At 38.9% G+C, this 18,668-nt stretch overlaps 1 protein-coding gene across 14 annotated transcripts in view; it reads left to right on the top strand.

Annotated features, from left to right (window-relative positions):
* DYNC1I1 (dynein cytoplasmic 1 intermediate chain 1) overlaps positions 1-18,668 on the top strand; it is a 318,746-nt gene that overhangs the window by 234,356 nt on the left and 65,722 nt on the right. For all 14 annotated transcript variants that reach the window (XM_005550168.5, XM_045388826.3, XM_005550167.5 and 11 more), the window contains 2 exons: positions 13,279-13,425; positions 17,732-17,845. In XM_005550168.5, the coding sequence (XP_005550225.1) occupies positions 13,279-13,425; positions 17,732-17,845 (261 nt within the window). The remainder of the gene's footprint in view (positions 1-13,278; positions 13,426-17,731; positions 17,846-18,668) is intronic.

The raw sequence follows: 18,668 nt of genomic DNA, 5'->3' as shown, positions 1-18,668 counted from the left end.
GTTGTAAATTTAATCATTTGATCCCCCCAGAATTTTTATTCACATATTTTTCTTTATCTCTTGGTTTGTTATTTTGTCCTTTTAAAAACCAGCTCAGGTTGAACTCTGGGGAATTTGATTCCCATTTGACTGTTGATCTTCCAAGTACACATAAATGTTGTGGTAAGAGGGAATTGCCTTCAGCTTAGAAATGAACCCACAAGGACACATTTCTGGTCCTTTCTACGCTGCAGCCATTCTCGGTCTATGGGTCTCTTGCAAAACTTCAAAGACTCTTCGGTGGACACAACAATGGTGTAGAAATTGAGGGCTTGGTAAGAATTGGGATTGGTTAACAATTTAAGACATAAGTTTACCCTTGTCCCTTCCATATATCGTATAGTACTAGCACTTAAATTCAGTTTTTTCAAGTTCTTTTTAGTACTTCAAAGTATCAGTTTATCGATAGAACCATCAAGGTAGACATAGTCCTAGAGGTCACCTGGTTCATCTTTGTGCCTTAGGCATAAGCATGTCTAAGTCATTCTAGGCAAATAACAAAAGACAAATCTTCAACTAACACTGTTTCTACCTTTCGCCTCATTGCTTTGTTGGGTGTAGGGCTTCACTTCTTATTGTCTTCTTCAAGGTTTATATTTACCACATAGTTTTAATGTGAAGAAGGACATATTCTTGCCAAATTATTTTATTTTCTTGCTAAATTTAGAATGATCCAGCTGCTTCTGTGTACTGTCACAGCTGGCAAAACCACCACAGTTATTCAGAAAAACTATGTGAAGACGCTGTGCATAGTGGAACACTTTAAGTTTTTTTGTTTTTTTTTTTTAATGGTCTCCCTATAATTTCTGACCTAAATGCCTTGGTAATGATCTAATGTGGGCTAGTCCATGACTCTTTGGGTGGATCCTCCAAACGTAGATTTATTTTACCAGCAAGGGATTGAGTGACATATGGAGACTGAATTTTTTTCTTTTTTTCTCGGCCTCCTCAAACGACAAACCCCGAATCCTACAAATTCAAAAAGAAATTGTCCAAAGCAGGACACATGTATCATGAAATTGTTTTTAGACATTCTTGACAGTGCAACAGTTCTGAATCTGATTAGCTTATTTTTTTTTTGTATTGTGCTGGTAAAAAATAATACCTGATAACTGAATTCTTCTCTTGGATTCTGTAGCTGATGAATGTTATTGCTTCTTTTATATGGCCCAGGAAGGGAACACAGACTAAGAAGCTGGCTCTTCTTTTACATGCTTATTCTGTCAAGAACGAGAAGGAAGTACCATATTTTTGAATGCTGTATTTTCCTCCTTTGCAAGGACTTAGTACTTTTTCAATAAAAATAAATTTAATTTGTGGCTACACTTCAAGTAAGATGGTTTGATGTCAACGTACAGCAGTCCCAGCTCTGGACTTAGAGAAGTCGTGTGGCTGACTCCCTTAGCGTCACTTTTATGTGGTTGGGTTAGCCATTCTCAGAAACCCCAAACATTTCTGAAGATCCTAAAATGGAGACATTCACAAGTCTTCCCTCCCTTTTTGCTACTAATCTTTCATGTTTTAACAAGCACCGAAGTTAATGCTGCCTACACTTTTTCCTGTCAAATTGGAACTCTTTCTTCTGTCTCGAGTAATCTGTTCTCTCTAGTTCATACTTTCATAAATCAAAGGGGTGGATGTCAACACACACCATATCCAAATATCAGCTTCCTTTCTCTTAATTAAGCAGGATTTAGACATTTGATTTGAAGAAAACTGTTGCTTTTTAACATACAAAGGCAACCATATATTCATCTTCATCTCTTCCTGTTATTTTTTATCTCTATAAATAAAACAAAGTTTGCCTTCGCCTTGTACCACATCACTATTCCAGTCTAGGCCTAGAAACTTGGGTTTTATATTTTCTAAAAAAGAGACGAGAGACTTTGGTGAACTGTTGGCAGTCAGTACTGAAAAACCCACCTTTGATCTGAACATGCTTCAGTGAGCATTATTGTTAGATATTGATATTTTTGAACTTTTTCCTAAATGCAAGCCATCCTTTTATTTCCAAAATGTGACCATTTTGCCCAAGATTATTCTATCTCTCAATGAGACAACTGTGTAAAAAGTATGTATATTATTTCATATCATTTGAGTTCAGAAGAATGTTCCTCAGGTCCTGTGTTTATATCTCTAAGAAGTTCCATTTTTTATTAAAGCACCCAATAGCGGCCCTATTCACTTTTCGTAATAATAAATAATAATTCACATAATTATTTTGAAGAATAGACACATTCAATTTCAAAAGAACTTGTTGGATTGTAATGGCACTTTTGGTTTGTTTATGTAGTGACAAGATGAAAACAAAGCATTTTCTCCCAAAGTGACACTCAATGCAGAGCTTGTCAGGAGTGACCCAATTGGTTTCCAAACTGCTAACTGTTCATTAGACTCTCCTGAAATGATTAATTGGTCTCAATCAGTTCCCAGCAGGAAGTACCCACCTCATGGTAAATATCACCACAATTGGTACTAATTAGCTCTGTTGTCACCTGTCCCGACTGATAGCCTGGGAGCTGAGTGAGGTGAGAGATCTCTACACCAGCAGCAGAAACCCAGCTGGAGAGACGTCAGAGACTCACTGCCAAGGCCACTGTAACAGGGAGGGAGCCCACAAGCCCTCTCTGCCATGTGGGTATGCATGAGGCTTAGCCTGTGACTACCAGTCCCACAGAGGTGAGGAAGTAAGAAATGTGGTGCTCAGGCAGGACGCGTATCTCAAAGAGAAGAGGCACTTGAATTCAACCGATGCAAGTTTTCACAGTATATTGGTGTCAAAGTCACCCAAGCTGTAGTTCCAATCTGGACTTTGCCACTTACTATTAATTTGATCTTAAGCCAGTGGCTTACTTCTCTGAGCCTGGGTTTCCTAATTGGAAAAAATATAGGCAAAATTACCCACCTAGTAGGACTGATACAGCGATGTGTAGTATATGCTTGACACTTATTTAGTAAGTGCCCAAAAATTTTGGAATGCTGGCCACAAGTAAATAGCCATGTAGCTGGGGGTGACAGTGATAATGTTCAGTAGCATTCCTGACAATAAACAAGAAAACTCCTAGTGTCTACATGGAGAGTGATGTTGAAGAGAAGTTGGGACCTAAACCTTCATTTCATTTTTATTTATCATTTTCTGAGAGCCTAATTATTTCAGTGGAGAGGAGATACAAGGAGAGATGTAAAAACTAGCAAATAGGCCAGGCACGGTGGCCAACGCCTGTAATCTCAGCACTTTGGGAGGCCGAGACGGGCGGATCACGAGGTCAGGAGATCGAGACCACCCTGGCTAACACGGTGAAACCCTGTCTCTACTAAAAATACAAAAATTAGCCGGGCACGGTGGCGGGCACCTGTAGTCCCAGCTACACAGGAGGCTGAGGCAGGAGAATGGTGTGAACCCGGGAGGTGGAGCTTGCAGTGAGTGGAGATCGCGCCACTGCAATCCAGCCTGGTGACAGAGCGAGACTCTGTCTCAAAAAAAAAAAAAAAAAACTAGCAAATAACCTTGAAGGAAATTAAGCTGTGGTATTCTAGCAGAGGAACATATCGTAAGTTTCTCGGTTGGGCTGGTTGTGAAAATGACAAATGATTCCATAAGGCAAATATCCAGACCCGGAAGGAAACTTATCCCACAATGATATTGGGTCATACTCCACGAATTAATTGTTTTAGAACCGTGTTTTTCATTTTTCTGCATGATATGAAGCACCTACATGTGTTTGTTAAATACACAGATCACTAGATGTCTACCTTGGAAATTCTGACTCAGTATATCACAGTGAGGACCCAGGGGTTTCTGGTTTTTGTTTGTTTGTTTTAATTAACAAGCAAAATTGTATATATCTATTGTATACAACATGGTGTTTTGTTTGATAGGTATACATTGTGGAAGGGTTAAATCAAGCTATTTAATATGCACATCATTTTTTATAGTGAGAACACATAAAATCTACTCTGCAATTCTTAAATATATAATATATTGTTATTAACTGTAGTCACCATGTTGTACAGTAGATCTCTTGAATTTATTCCTCCTGTCTAACTGAAATTTTATGTCCTTTGACTAATATCTCCCCAGTCCTTCTATTCCAGCCTCTGGTAACCAATCTGTGTGTTTAATGAACTCTCCAAGTGCTTTTTTTTATTCAGATAAGCTTAAGAACCATTAATTTAAAACAGTACTTTTCACATTTGACTGCAAAATACTGATGTCCCAGTCGCACCCCCAGAAATTCTGACTAAATTGGTATAAGATGTGACCTGAGCATTTGAGATTTTTTAAAGCCCCCCCAATTGATGCTAAGTTACAGGCAAATTTGGAGTAATACTGATTTAGAAAATAGTCTAAAGGGTACCTGTAAATGATGAATAAATAATAATTAGATGTAAAGTCACATCACAGATCAATAGAGTCTAGCTCTAATTCAAGGTATGAAAAAACTGTCAAGAATAAGGACTTAAAATAATTAAACCACATAATAAATGGTATAGTAACATGTATTACTAGATCATCAGGACAACCTCCATCATCAGGACAGGACCAATAATTACTACTGAAATTACTGGAGAAAGATTTGTTGAGCAAGAGGAGTACTCTGGACCACTTGTAGTGTTTAGAGATGATTCTTCGAATCAGGAGGTAGTAATTTCTAATTCTATGTGGGAATATATTGTTTGTCTGTCTTTAAACTATATTACCTAATTCAAATCTTCCAACAGCCCCAGGGAAAATAGGCAAAGAAAATGCCTGTTCCATAGGTAGGGTAAGAACTCTTATGCTCCTGTTATAAACAAAACAAAATAAGGCTTAGATACCTCATATCCATTAGAATGGCTAATACTAAAAAGAAAGCAAAAAAAAAAAAAAAAACCAGAAAACAGAAAATAGCAAGTGTTGATGAGGGACATGGAGAAATTGAAACCCTTATGTATTATGGGTGGAATGTAAAATGGTGCGGCTGCTTGCATTAGTCCGTTTTCACGCTGCTGATAAAGACATACCCAAGACTGGGCAATTTACAAAAGAAAGAGGTTTAATATGGACTTACAGTTCCACCTGGTTGGGGAAGCCTCACAATCATAGCAGAAGGCAAGGAGGAGCAAGCCATGTCTTACATGGATGGCAGTAGGCAAAAATAAAAATAAAAATAAAAGCTCATTCAGGGGAACTCCCCCTTATTATACCATCAGATCTTGTGAGACCCACCCACCACCACAAGAACACCATGGGAAAGACCTGCCCCCATGATCCAGTTACCTCCCACTGGGTCCCTCCCACAACACATGGAAATTCAAGATGAGATTTGAGGGGACACAGTCAAACCATATCACTGCTACAGAAAACAGCGTGATGGTTTGTCAAAAAATCAAAAATAGAACTACATTATGATTTAGCATTTCCACTTATGGGTATGTACCCAAAATAAGTGAAAGCAGGATCTCAAAGAGATGTTTGTGCACCCGTGTTCTTAGGAGCATTATTCACAATAGTCAAAAAGTGTCCACTGATGAATGAATGCATAAAACCAGATGTGGTATACACGTACAATGGAATATTATTCAGCTTTAAAAAGGAAAGAAATTTTGACACATGCTACAACATAGATAAACCATGAGGACATTATGCTAAGTGAAATAGCTGATCACTAAAGGATAAATATTATATGATAATACTTATATGAGGTACCTCAAGTAGTCAAATTTGTAGAGACAGAAAGTAGAATGGTGGTTACCAGAGACTGATGAAGAGTGATGGGGGATGGGGGATAGGGGAGGAGTGAGGAGTTAGTGTTTAAAGGGTACCAAGTTTCAATTGGAGAAGATCAAAAGGTTCTGGAGATGGATGATGGTGATGGTTGCACAACAACGTGAACGTGTTTAATGTCACTGAACCATACACTTGAAAATGGTTAGGATGGTAACAAATTTTATGTTATGAATATTTCACCACAATTTTAGAAAATAAATAATTTGAAAAATGTCCCTCAAATATGCCAACAAACTTAGGGCTTAAAGGATTCACACAGCTACTAGGGTTTCAGAGCAGAAAGTCAGTTCTTGGGACTCTGGGTCAGCCAGTCCTCCCTTTCTACCTCCCTGCCTCTCAGGGAGTAGAAACTGAAGATGATGCTCAGAAAGAAGGGAAGAGGGAAAAATAATTGTTTGAGGAAAGGAGGATTCAAGCAGTCCAGACACAGTTGTCTTGAAGATAACAAATAAAGTTGGTAAATTTCATGAGGTCAGAAATATGTCTGCACGCTTTTAACAATTAAGATATATTTTACAAACCACAAGTTTACCCTTTTAAAGCATACAGTTTTGTGTTTTTTTAGTATATTCACAAAGTTGGACAATTAGCATTGTCTGATTCCAGAACATTTTTATCATCACATAAAGAAACCCCGTACTTAGTAGTCATACCTCATTCCTTCCAAGCCCAGCCCTAGGCAACCACGACTCTGCTTTCTAACTCTATGGATTTGCGTATTCTGGACATTTTATGTAAATGGAATCATATAATAAGTGGCCTTTTATGAGTTGTTTCAGTTAGTGTAATGACTTCAAGGTTCATCCATGCTATAGCATGCATCAGTACTTTATTCTTTTCATTGCCAAACATTCCATTGTATGGATTTACCACATTTCGTTTATTCCTTCCTCAGTTGAGGGACATTTGAGTTGTTTCCACTTTTTAACTATTATGAATAATGCCACTGTGGACATTAGTGTACAAGCTTTTGTGAAGACATATTTTTTCAATTATCTTGGGTATATACCTAGGAGTGGAATTGGTGGGACATATGATAATTCTATATTTAATGTTTTGGGGAACTGCCAGACAATTCTCCAGAGTGGCTGCACCATTGTTCATTCCCACAAGCATTGTAATGAGTGTTCCAATCTCTCCACATTGTCACCAACACTTACTTCCATTTTAAAAAAATTATAGTCAACCTAGTGGATGTGAAATGGTATGTTATTTGTGGTTTGCATACCACCTTTGTATTCTCAGCATAAAAACCAGGACAAGGCACATGATAGGGTCTAAATACTGAAAGGCATGAAAATTCCAAGGAATTCTAAGAAAGGTTATCAAGATTTCTAATCTATGGGAAATCAAATTTTAGAATCAGCTGCTTTTTATTTCTTAGTATAAACAGTGTCAAGAAGGAGCAGGTAACTAACTCAATCTTTGCTCCTGGGCATCCCCACATTAATGGGGTGATAACTTTTGGTAGATGCTTACTCCTCTTGGAATTTAGAAGAGTAGCCTGTGCACCCCAGGACAGAGACTTAGAGAGAGGAAGGGATAGTTTTAGAAGAAAAAAGAGGCTGGATATGTTGGCTCATACCCGTAATCCCAGCACTTTGGGAGGTTGAGGCAGGAGGATTGCTTGAACCCAGGAGTTTGAGACCAGCCATGGCAACATAGCTACATCGCTACAAAAAAAAAAAATTAAAAATTACCTTGGTGTGGTTTCATGTGCCTGTAATCCCAGCTACTCAGGAGGCTGAGGCAGGAGGATCCCTTGAGCCCAGGAGATCAAGGCTGCAGTGAGCTGTGACTGTGCCATTGTATTCCAGCCTGGGTTACAGAGCGAGACCTTGTCTCAACAATAATAATAATAATAATAATAATAATAATAATAATAATAATATAAAGAAAAAAGACCCTTTCCCTTCATCTCAATTAAAGTTAAGTGCCTGACCCATGACTCATGTCGTCTTGACCAGCTTCACACCTTCCATGTTGCCAAATTCCTGGTGCTACATGATTGCCTATAGGAGGGGTTTTCAACAGCAGTCTTCTCCAAATACACTTTTCCATTAACAAAAGAAATATCTTTGTGGGTTTTTTAGGTACTGGCAGAAATACATACTAGTTCACTAGTAGCTAGAAGCATCTGATGTGTCTGCCTCAAAGCCCTCTGACAGTGAAGCATTTGTTTTTAGGCAAATAAAACATCAGCCACCATTAAACAGCATATGGCAACAATATGACCAGTCCCTCCCTGAGGACTATCGTCTCCCCAGAAGAGATGGTACTTGAAATAGGAGATGCTTTTTGAAAGCAGAACCCCTATTTCTCCCACCCAGGCATGATGGCTGTGGAGTGGGCAGAGTGCCATGCACGGAAGGTCAGAGGCAACCAGATCAAATGGGAGCCCAGAGGGTAAGCTTCCCAGCCAGGAATGACCAAAGGTTGTTCACCCTGGGCATCTGGGTCTGTGGTTAAGGGGAAGTACCATCTCTAAGCTGGCCTGGATTAGCTCTACAAAATAGAAAACAGCCTCCACAGCCACTTAAAGACGGGTCTGGGCTAACTTGAATTGAATGTAGTGATGGTGTGCGGTGAGTGAAGGGAGACATTCCAAGCTGAATCTCACCCTCATCTCTGTGGAATTCCCTGTGAATGGTGTAAACTAAACTGACTTGTCTTTAAATAGATGATGAAGAGGTGGAACTCTGTTTAGTGGGTCAGCTCATGTGCAAGTGAACATGTGGCTATATGGATAAGGAGGTGGTCTGTCTTTGCAGAGGCGGCCAGTAACTGGGCCATCTGCTCAGGATTAAAAAACAAACCCTTGGCTGGGTGCGGTGGCTCAAGCCTGTAATCCCAGCACTTTGGGAGGCCGAGATGGGCAGATCACGAGGTCAGGAGATCGAGACCATCCTGGCTAACACAGTGAAACCCCGTCTCTACTGAAAAAACAATACAAAAAGCTAGCCAGGCGACGTGGCGGGTGCCTGTAGTCCCAGCTACTCGGGAGGCTGAGGCAGGAGAATGGCGTAAACCCGGGAGGCGGAGCTTGCAGTGAGCTGAGATCTGGCCACTGCACTCCAGCCTGGGCAACAGAGCGAGACTCCGTCTCCAAAAAAAAAATAAACCCTTTCGTCTAAGGCATCTGCTAAAAACTTTGGAAACTGTCAATAGAGTTGGCTTGGTCTTCAAAATATAGTCTCAAAACTTTGCTTGTCCGAACTTGGGAGGAACATATTGTGCAAATAAGCAAAATGTGATGCTTGCCCTCTTAGAAATTGTGGTTCCTGATATAACACTGTCTTTGTGTTATATGTGTTGGAATATTGACAGTCAGTCTTACCAGCTTTTCATTAAGCTTGTTACATATGACCTCATCATATTTCTGAGCCCCTGATTTGACCAACAATATGGCCACATCAATGAAATCAATAGCCTTGTGAAAATGGAGTTCAACTGTAGCGTCAGGAAAGATTACTTTGATTAGTTAACATTATCGAAAAATCCTCACCAACTTTATAATTATTTTCCACTCACATAAACTACTTGATTGATTTTTCTTTTTTAAGTATTTTATAGAGATGGGGTTTCACCATGTTGCCCATGCTGGTCTCAAACTCCTAGGCTCAAGCAATCCTCCTACCTTGGCCTCCCAAAGTTCTGAGATTATAGGTGTGAGCCTCTGCACCCAGCTTGATTTGAATTTTTAAAGGCCATACGTTATTTTCCAAAGTAATTCTAAGGCATTAACATTTTAAGGAATAAAACAGAATAGGAAATAGTTAAGACTATAAAAATATCTATACATATATATATTCTTATAGAATAACAAGGCTAGGAAACTTCTTGTTTTCAGTTAATTTTGTTTGTCTGCATTTTGTTAGTCTTAGTTTAATAATGCTTTATTATAACACTGAATAACTTAATGTAAAATTTCAACTGCATAGGGAAGTAATGAAATTTTTAAAAATAACAATGGTGTTACTAATAATGATTTTTTAGATTTTATCTCCAGAAAAATGTACTGTTAAAAATGTAGGACAAAAATCCCCACATTTTTTAGTAGTGTCAACCAATTTTTCTGAAATGCTTTTTTACTTTTAACCAAATAAAGGTAGTTGACAGGATGATATCATTTGCTCTTTTTACTGACAGTCAGTAAATTCTATGACAATTAGCAGCAACAGCAATGACTACATAGGTAACTGTGGTAACAGCAAGGGGTTGCAACAGTAAAAGATTTCTGAGATCTTTTACTCTGAGGATTGTTGATGTAGACTTTCCAAATTAAAAGAGGAGCTCTCATTGTCCAAACTGTAGGTAAGACTATAAAAATATCTATACACATATATTCTTATAGAATAACAAAGCAAGGAAACTTTTGGATGAAAAATAAAAAATTAACTCACTCATCCAAATGTTGGCCACCATTACATCAAACATCAGGGTATGTAAAGATATCTTGTGAAATGACTGAATCTCAAGTTTACATCTAGGTCATTGAGATCTTACTATCCTAGTGTTTTTACCTGATAGTAAAACACTATCAGGTAATAGTGTTGGTGCGTAGTGTGGTATACCCTGGATACCTGTGTTGAACGCAGAATAGATATGTAAACATATCTGTATATATTTTAACATATATGTCATGTAGTACATATAACATATATTATAATTAATGTGTTGAGCTTAAGATATAAGTGAAATTGATGAACATAACTATACCTCATCTTCCAAATAGAAAATGAAAAAAAAAGTCTACTCTTTTTCCTCATGGATATATTGTAAAAATAGGTTTTCAGCAAAACAAAGTAGACTCTGGAGGCAGAACTCTGGTGCTGCAAGCTGGTGTTACTCTTTTTTAGCATTAACTTCACTTTTTATCAAATTTAAATAAAACTCTGAATTTGAGATTGGGGGCTTTTGTGATATTTAAAATTTTTTGAAATGGTTTAGTAGTCCTTTGTTGGTAGTAAGTGTTGGATGAATGATTGAATGAAGAATGACCAAATTAATGAATGGACAAGTAGGTTTTGGAGTTGCCACCCTATGGGGTTGGGTTCTAGTTGATTGCCAACTATGTGTTTCAGTTTTATAGAAATACCTGCACCGTTGGTTTTCCTCTGGTTTAGTCTCAACAAACAGTACAAGCTTGGGAGGGATATTTGCTGGGATTTAGCTGAAACACAGAAGCAATCAAGTGGTTGAATTCTGCATTTTAAAAATTGAATGACATTCCTTTATCCATATTGATTTGAGCTTTGGTAAATTCAATTGTTGATACCACCTGGATAATTTTAAATCTTTCTGAAGCTTTAAAAAAAAGTTTCCAACATAGCTCCAGCAACATAAGAATTTCATCAATTGAAAGCTAAGAATCATTTCTGTGGGATGTGTAAGACAAGAAGCTGACCAGCATTATTTTCTTTTTCTTTAATTCAGTATCATTATTGAGAGTTATTCTTGAACTTTATGAAAACCAGATTGGGGCATGAGCGTGTTCTCCATTGAATCATGTTCAAGGAATTGAAACTGAAAATCATTCAAAGTAGGGAAACATGACATTGAAAAATAGTCTACATTCTTTATTCTCCCTCAGAGTATCTGAGGCTGTTTCTAACTAGGAAGCCTTAGGCTGATAGGAGATCTGGGTTTGGTTTCTTGTTTTTTGTCTTGTTCTGTTTTATTTTAATAGATGTTTAGTTTACTAGTCAAAAAGAGGTCTTAGGTTTTTGTTTGGGGTTTTTTTGTTACTACTTTGCTGGTGTATCCGTTATGACCTTGGATCCTCTTACTCATTTGCTCCAAAAGTTGTGATTTCTCACCATTGTCCACAGAAAAAATTCCAAATAATCTCATTCAAGGCTTTCTGCTCTCTAGCCCAGGCAATCTCTTAGCCACACTTCTTATGATTTGATTCTTCCATGCAAGTCCCCTCCCAGTCAAAACAGACTATGAGCTGCTCACAAGTCTCGTTTTGCTGCCTCTGGTCCTTTTCCTTCATTATTCTATCCTTCAGGAATGCCTGTTGCTTCTCTCCAGTCTTTGAATGTTCCATGTATACTTCAAGGTGTGATTCATCCTCTTCCATGAGGTCTTTCCAACCGTCTCACCGTTTCCAGCCTCCTCTCCCCCTCCCTAACTAAAACAAATCTTCTCCTTCCATCTATCCCCCTCACACACAGAGACACACACACACACTCCACATGCTCCTACAATTTAGTCATAGCGTGTATCACATTCAAGGCTGCTACTTGGGTGTGCACGTTGTGCTCTGCACAAGAACGTCAAGCCAAAGGGACACGTGGGGATGAAAATCCTCTTACTCTCCATTTGCCAAGGCGTGCACCTGCCCATACGACTGTGTTTCTGCAGAGGATACCTTTTTCTGTTTTCCACAAAGGCACCGTATGGACTAGTAGCCCATCTGTTCATCTGCATCCATGTTTTTTAGTTCCCTTTCCCAGAGCACAAATTTGCTGAGGGCAATGACCACCCTTTTATTCCTACCATTCCTGGTAAAATGCCTTCTTTACACATGGTAAGTTCTCAGTGACTTCGTTTAATTTAATTAAGGCATGAAATGTATTGACTAAAAACAATTACTTTAGCTTATAAATGCAAATATGAAAAGTACTGTAGGAATCAAAATGGACTTAGCAGATGTGGAACAGTAACTTGTCTGACTTTAAGTGCATTATGGTTCTATGTCAGCTAAGTAATTTCCTACAAAATGTAGTGCCCAGTAGTCTTTTGTGGGGCTTCAGAAACCACATTTGTGACAGACTATGACAGACCATGGGAGAGCTGGACTGAAATCCATTTCTGGTTGTTTGTTAAAATAGGCAAGGAATAACATTCAGAATTTTCTGCAGTGGGCAGAATTAAGGTCAGGAAGAATGCCCATGGGAGGTGAGGGAATTTTGGGAGGAGTCGGTTGGATCAGTCTGAGGTCAGTATACTTCCTGGAAGTCTACATTAAGGCAAAAACAAAACGAAGACCTCATCTTAAAGCCCTTGAAGCTAGAATGACTCTGCCTTTACCAACACTGCAAATTGTGTAATTTGACGTGGCCATGCTCTCAAAGTAAAAAATTGCTTCGTAAAGGCTTTAGTGGAGAATTAATATTAGTTCTGTTGCAATTTTATGTGACAAATGGGAAATGTCCATAAAGCAAGCTTTACAGACCACAAAACAATGATGTACTTAAGATAGGTTTTATGCCTATTTAATAAAATGGACAGGACTTAAAATTTCAGATTGCAAGGAGTAACCATTGGTCTGCCTCTCCAAGAAAGTCCCGTGCCTATGTACAAAATTTCTTAGTAACTATGCACATTTACAGTCCCAGCTTTAAATTGCTTTTTGTTTTCCAGGATGTATTGAGTTTATGTGATGAACTGTTTTCAGGAAGAAACAAGCCATCTACAACCATTTCACAGTGCATCTCTTTCTCTCTCCTTTTCCCTGACAGTCCTCTGTGATGTCAGTCTGCTTTGCCCGTTTCCATCCTAACTTGGTGGTTGGTGGGACTTACTCGGGCCAGATTGTTCTCTGGGACAATCGCAGTCATCGAAGGACTCCGGTGCAGCGGACACCCTTATCAGCTGCTGCACACACGGTAATGCAAATTTTTGCCATATCCCTATGAGCCACCAGGCCTTGAAAGAGAAAATAACTCTACTCAAAAAGTATGGATGTTTTCAGTAATGCCAAGTTGGGAGGAGCTACTTTATTATGATTGAATCCTAACCAACTAAAAGTTAAGTGAAAAGTAGATGAAGGAATCACTGGCTTTAGGTATGTCTCTTAATAACGTACATGTGTTAGGATGTAGGGAGGATCTCCTTGGCTCTCCCAAAGGCCACCAGTGAAGAGAAACCTTGGACGAGGCATCTGTGGAATTGTTTTCCCAAAGAAACCCTATGCATTTACATTATAAGGTGGAAACATGTATTTTCAAATAGATCCTGAAGAGTAAGGATTTCACGTCAAGGGATGATATACAGGACTTTTGCCAACAGGCCTTTTCCATTTGTGATTTGAGCGAGTACTTTGACTTTAAATTCTGGAATGTGTAGTGTAAGTCTCAACATAAAGTCTACAGTGACAATATAATCCTTGGGGTTAAAAGTCAACATCTCAAAACCATTACCCATAATTTAGTAGAAGAGGTTCAGTATAAGTGTTCATAAGACAACTACTCTGTCATTTCCTTTAAGAGAATGACAGGTGTGTACAGCAATTGTTCAGAGGAATGAGAAGACAGGCGTGTCTCCATCAATCCTTGCTACCTTGACACTCAGGGTAACTGATGTTCTTTCTCTGAAATGCCCAAATTATGCCCAAGGATACAGCTCTACTCTTGTTTTCAATTTCCTTAATGCGCTTGCTGCATTTGTTTCATATGCTGGCCTCAAAAGCACTCTGGCATGAAAAAGGACTGCCAGCTGTTTAGCTAAGTCCATGAGGAGGAAAATTCTCCCACTCTTGTAAGATTATCAATGGGAAATGACAAATACCAAGTCAGCCCCAATTCTGATTGACTGGGGCCAAAGACACATGCATGTGAAACTAGTTCTTGGGAATCTTGGGAAATTGCTCTTGCCTACCTCATTTCCCCCAACTAATAACAGAAAATTGTGGCCCAGGAGAAGGTGGGCTTGATGCAGGTGTTTGGCAAAGTACTGTGAAACCATGTCTTGGCCCTGTTTGGATGGCTGGTGTGTTTCTGAACGTACCTTCTGAAATTTCCAAAGTTGTAAATCCAAATGTTAAAACATTTAGCAATAAGGTTTTGGGGAAAATTCAAACCCAGGAACTCTTCCAAAGAATTAACATTTCTTTTGCAAGTAACTTAGAGTGTGATCATCACAACTAAAATACTATTATTATCAAACTTACTGATGTTATTTCCATTGGAAAATAAAATAAGCCAGGCATGGTGGCTCACACCTCTACTGCCAGCATTTTGGGAGGCCGAGATTTGAGGCCAGGGGGTCGAGATCAGGCTGGCCAACATGGAGAAACACTGTCTCTACTAAAAATACAAAAAGTACCTGGGTGTGGTGGTGCACGCCTGTAATCCCTGCTTCTTGGGAGGCTGAGGCATAAGAATCGCTTGAAACCGGGAGGCAGAGGTGGCAGTGAGCCAAGATTGTACCACTGCACTGCAGGCTGGGTGACAGAGGGAGATTTCCTCTTAAAAAAAAGAAAAAAGAAAAAAAAAGAAACAAAACTTGTCCACCTTTCTCTTTTGCTGTGTGTTTTTGTTGTTGTTGTTATTTTGGGGTTTTTTGTTTGTTTGTTTGTTTGTTTTTTCTAATCTATAGCTAAAAGTGAGCAGTTAATTTTGTGACTGTCTTTCAACTTTCACTATTGGCTGGCTGATTGGTACCAGGATCAAAAAGGAAAAAGAGGCCCAACACAGATTACTCACTCATTTCCTTTCACACCCACCACACATATGCATATGGGACAACAGGAAATCATAAGTAAAACAAAATCCTTCAGGCGCACAGTAAGTTTATTTCCAAAATAAATAAAAACAATCTGGCATCTATACTGGAAAAATTAGGTGTACTGTAGCTTTTTTCTTCCTTAATGGTAGAGTTGTGTGTGTGTGTGTGTGTGTGTGTAAGCATGCCCCAGTGTCTGCTTCTGTTTTGGTTTCATTACACCTCTTTTTTCTTTTAAACTGAGTTTTATTACTCATGGAAGCACAGGCCAGTACTGCTGATTAAAGCCTGGGAGGGGCTGCCACACACGCTCTTTCTCCGGGCACCTGGCTCTATTATTCTTCTAGACTTGCTTTCTTTCTCTGCTGGACCTTTCTGAGTCTTAATCTGTTAGTGTTTAATGATTTGCGTTGATGCTCAGTGGTTATCAAAGAAGCCCCACTGGACTCTTGTTGAAAAACAAGATGGATTTCAGTTTCATAACAGTATTTGGACCCTGCCTTCCCATTCTTCAGTTTTACTAAGTCTATACCATTTTCAGGTGAAAATTTGTTACATCCAATCTTCCATTGGATTTCCACACAGAGGTTAGCATGCTATGTGGCTCTGGTCTTGATAATACACCGCCTCGGGCTCTGCATGCACCAGAGACTTGGGAAAGAGCATTGCCTACAATCCCACAACCAATCAGCCCTCCTGATACTTAGAGAATTGATTGGGATAACATTTAGCTTCAGACCTCTGCTGTACTTACCACTGTGCAGATCCACTGAGGCTGATTCATTTGGAAGTTTCAGTAGGGACGTGGTGTGAAAGACATAGGGACTTAGCTGACTATCCATCGGCATAGGGGAAATAGGTAATATAATTGTCAAAAAAGCAGATGTAATCTTAGCATGCATTAAATGCAGGCATATTTTTTTATCACATGAAAAGTGATAATTCAATGCTACCCAGATTTCTATATTCTGCTGGTCAGATTATAGGTAGACAGTTCTGTTTGATTCTCAGAACCTCACTGAAAGAGGAACTCAGACAAAATACAGCATTTTCAAAAGAGATTCACCAAGATAGGGAAGGTTTTGAAAACCAGGTACCCAAGGAACAGATGAGGGAATTAGTGACAGTCTGGGTAAGAAAAGATTTGGCAGGGAGAGGAGTAATAGGGAACAACTGTCTATAAATATTCAAAAAGTTGGACTGTTTTGACTTGATTAGTTTGGTCCCAGAGGGCAATGCACTGTAAGTATCTCCTTAAACTTTCTTTATCCCCATTAGTGGAAGAAAAAATTCCCCCAGGATACTGTGAAAATTGGCTGCCCTTTAAGGAAGGTGTTTAAGCAGAGTTTGAACGACCTCTTGGTTGAGGCAGATGAGTAGCTACGTTAGATGATTATTACCACTCCTTCTGACCAGCAGTTTATATGATAATAATAGTTTGGGAATCATCCTTTACACAATATCAACTTTCCAATATTAAATATTGTTTCATTGTAGTTGTGGCTAGGTATTATGGACAGTAACTCATCAAGGGTAAGACTTATACTGTCAGCTATTTACACAAAGAAGCACCAAGTAAGTGTGGTTTGGCCACTGATGGCTGAACTGCCTGAAATCTAACCCAAATTGCTGTAGGTTCTGCTCATGGTAACCTTCCATTTAGTGTCTAATACACAGCTGCAAATGATTTTACCCTACCGTTTAGAATTCTGCAGAGTGGGATAACCCACAAGAGTATGACAGAGGGTTATAGCATCTTGTGTATGGTTCCCAGGATGTATACATGACCTTTCTCAATGCCCTGGCCAAATCTAAGCCTCTATACTACTGCAAATGGTATTTTGAAAAATAAATATATTATTATCCTAGATTTTGTAGTAACATAAAAGAAGCTAATTTTATCTCACTAGGTACACTGTGCCAATAATCTCACCACCAGTATCTCTCCCCCAGATTAAAATGGTATGAATATTAACCACTTTGTATAAAGAATGTTAACAAGTGTTTGGCATTGTGACTATAACACATTAAACTCCAGATTTAGTAACATATATTCCTTCCAAAAGTCAGTAGTTCTACCCTTTTGAAGACTGTCTTTTTCCATCACTCTTGTTGAGCTTAGAAGCCAAACTATGCAGTGGAGACTTGTTCAAGTAATCCAAATTCACTTCCCTGCATTGCCTCTGCCCCATCAAACCTCATTTGTTCTAGCTTCCTTCTGTTCCACTGCATTGCATTCTGACTGAACAAGGTGAAGCTTTGTAAGTATTTCCACTATTATGTGTTGCTGCCAGAGCTTTTAGAAAGAAATCAGGTTCAAATGAAAAGCAGCAAATGACCTGACGCTTGTATTATAGTATAGGATTATGTCACTCTTTAATCCTTGTTTTAGAGTAATGTGTTTGACACTCAAATGTAAGCATTTCCTCTTGGATCTGTGTCTGATCCTCCTTGTTTGTGTTTTTGCAGCATCCCGTGTACTGTGTAAATGTTGTTGGGACCCAGAATGCTCATAACCTCATCACTGTCTCCACTGATGGCAAAATGTGTTCCTGGAGCCTGGACATGCTCTCAACTCCACAGGTGGGTTTGTTTTTCCCTACACATAACACCATCCTGGTTAAAAGACATACCTACTTAATGGAACATAGTTCCTAAAAGCCAAACCCTCACATCCTAGAGGAGCTAAAACCAATGGATGCACTTGAAAGACTAGGGGTTGCTTTCAGCAATCTTCTCTTGAAGCCAAAACCCATTTCCTTTACCACAAATCATGTAATTATTGTAATACATTAATCCTTAGGTCAGTTTCAAGTGAAAATGAAATAATCCATTCTAAATCATAGTAATTATGGAAGTTACCTATGGTATGAATTGTACTTACCCTACAGCATTGTTGAATAGATGCAAACGAGGTTGGAGCTCAGCAGAGCAATCCGTTATTGGTACTTGCATTGGAGGGAAGGTAACCCAGCAAAACAGAAATCCAAGCCCTTGCTTGTATCTGTGGCCTAGACAACAGCCTGTGTCTATGAAGAATTTATCAAACCATCTGTTTTCACCTCTGGAATGTTTGTTAGTATGGCTTCTGTCATTCCTTGCTCAGTAAATGAGAAGTCAAAAATGAAAAAGTTCCCAAGTCTGCAAACCAATACTGATTGCAACAATGGGAACCAAACAAAGGAATAGAAGTGGGAGAGACTGTCAAAGGGAGGCAACTAAATGCAACTTGCAAGATATGCGTATGTAGACAAACACACAAGACATACATATACACACATGAACACATACACACACACTTTTCCATATTTCTTTGTGTGAAAAAACAGTATTCACTATCCTGCAGCCAAAAATAACAGAGAAGAAGTCATTGTAGCCTTTGACCAAAATGTAAGGAAACATGAAG

Source organism: Macaca fascicularis, chromosome 3, assembly GCF_037993035.2.
Source record: "Macaca fascicularis isolate 582-1 chromosome 3, T2T-MFA8v1.1".
NCBI classification, from domain to species: domain Eukaryota; kingdom Metazoa; phylum Chordata; class Mammalia; order Primates; family Cercopithecidae; genus Macaca; species Macaca fascicularis.
Note: the sequence above shows the minus strand (reverse complement) of the source record. Positions and strands in the feature narration are given on the sequence as shown.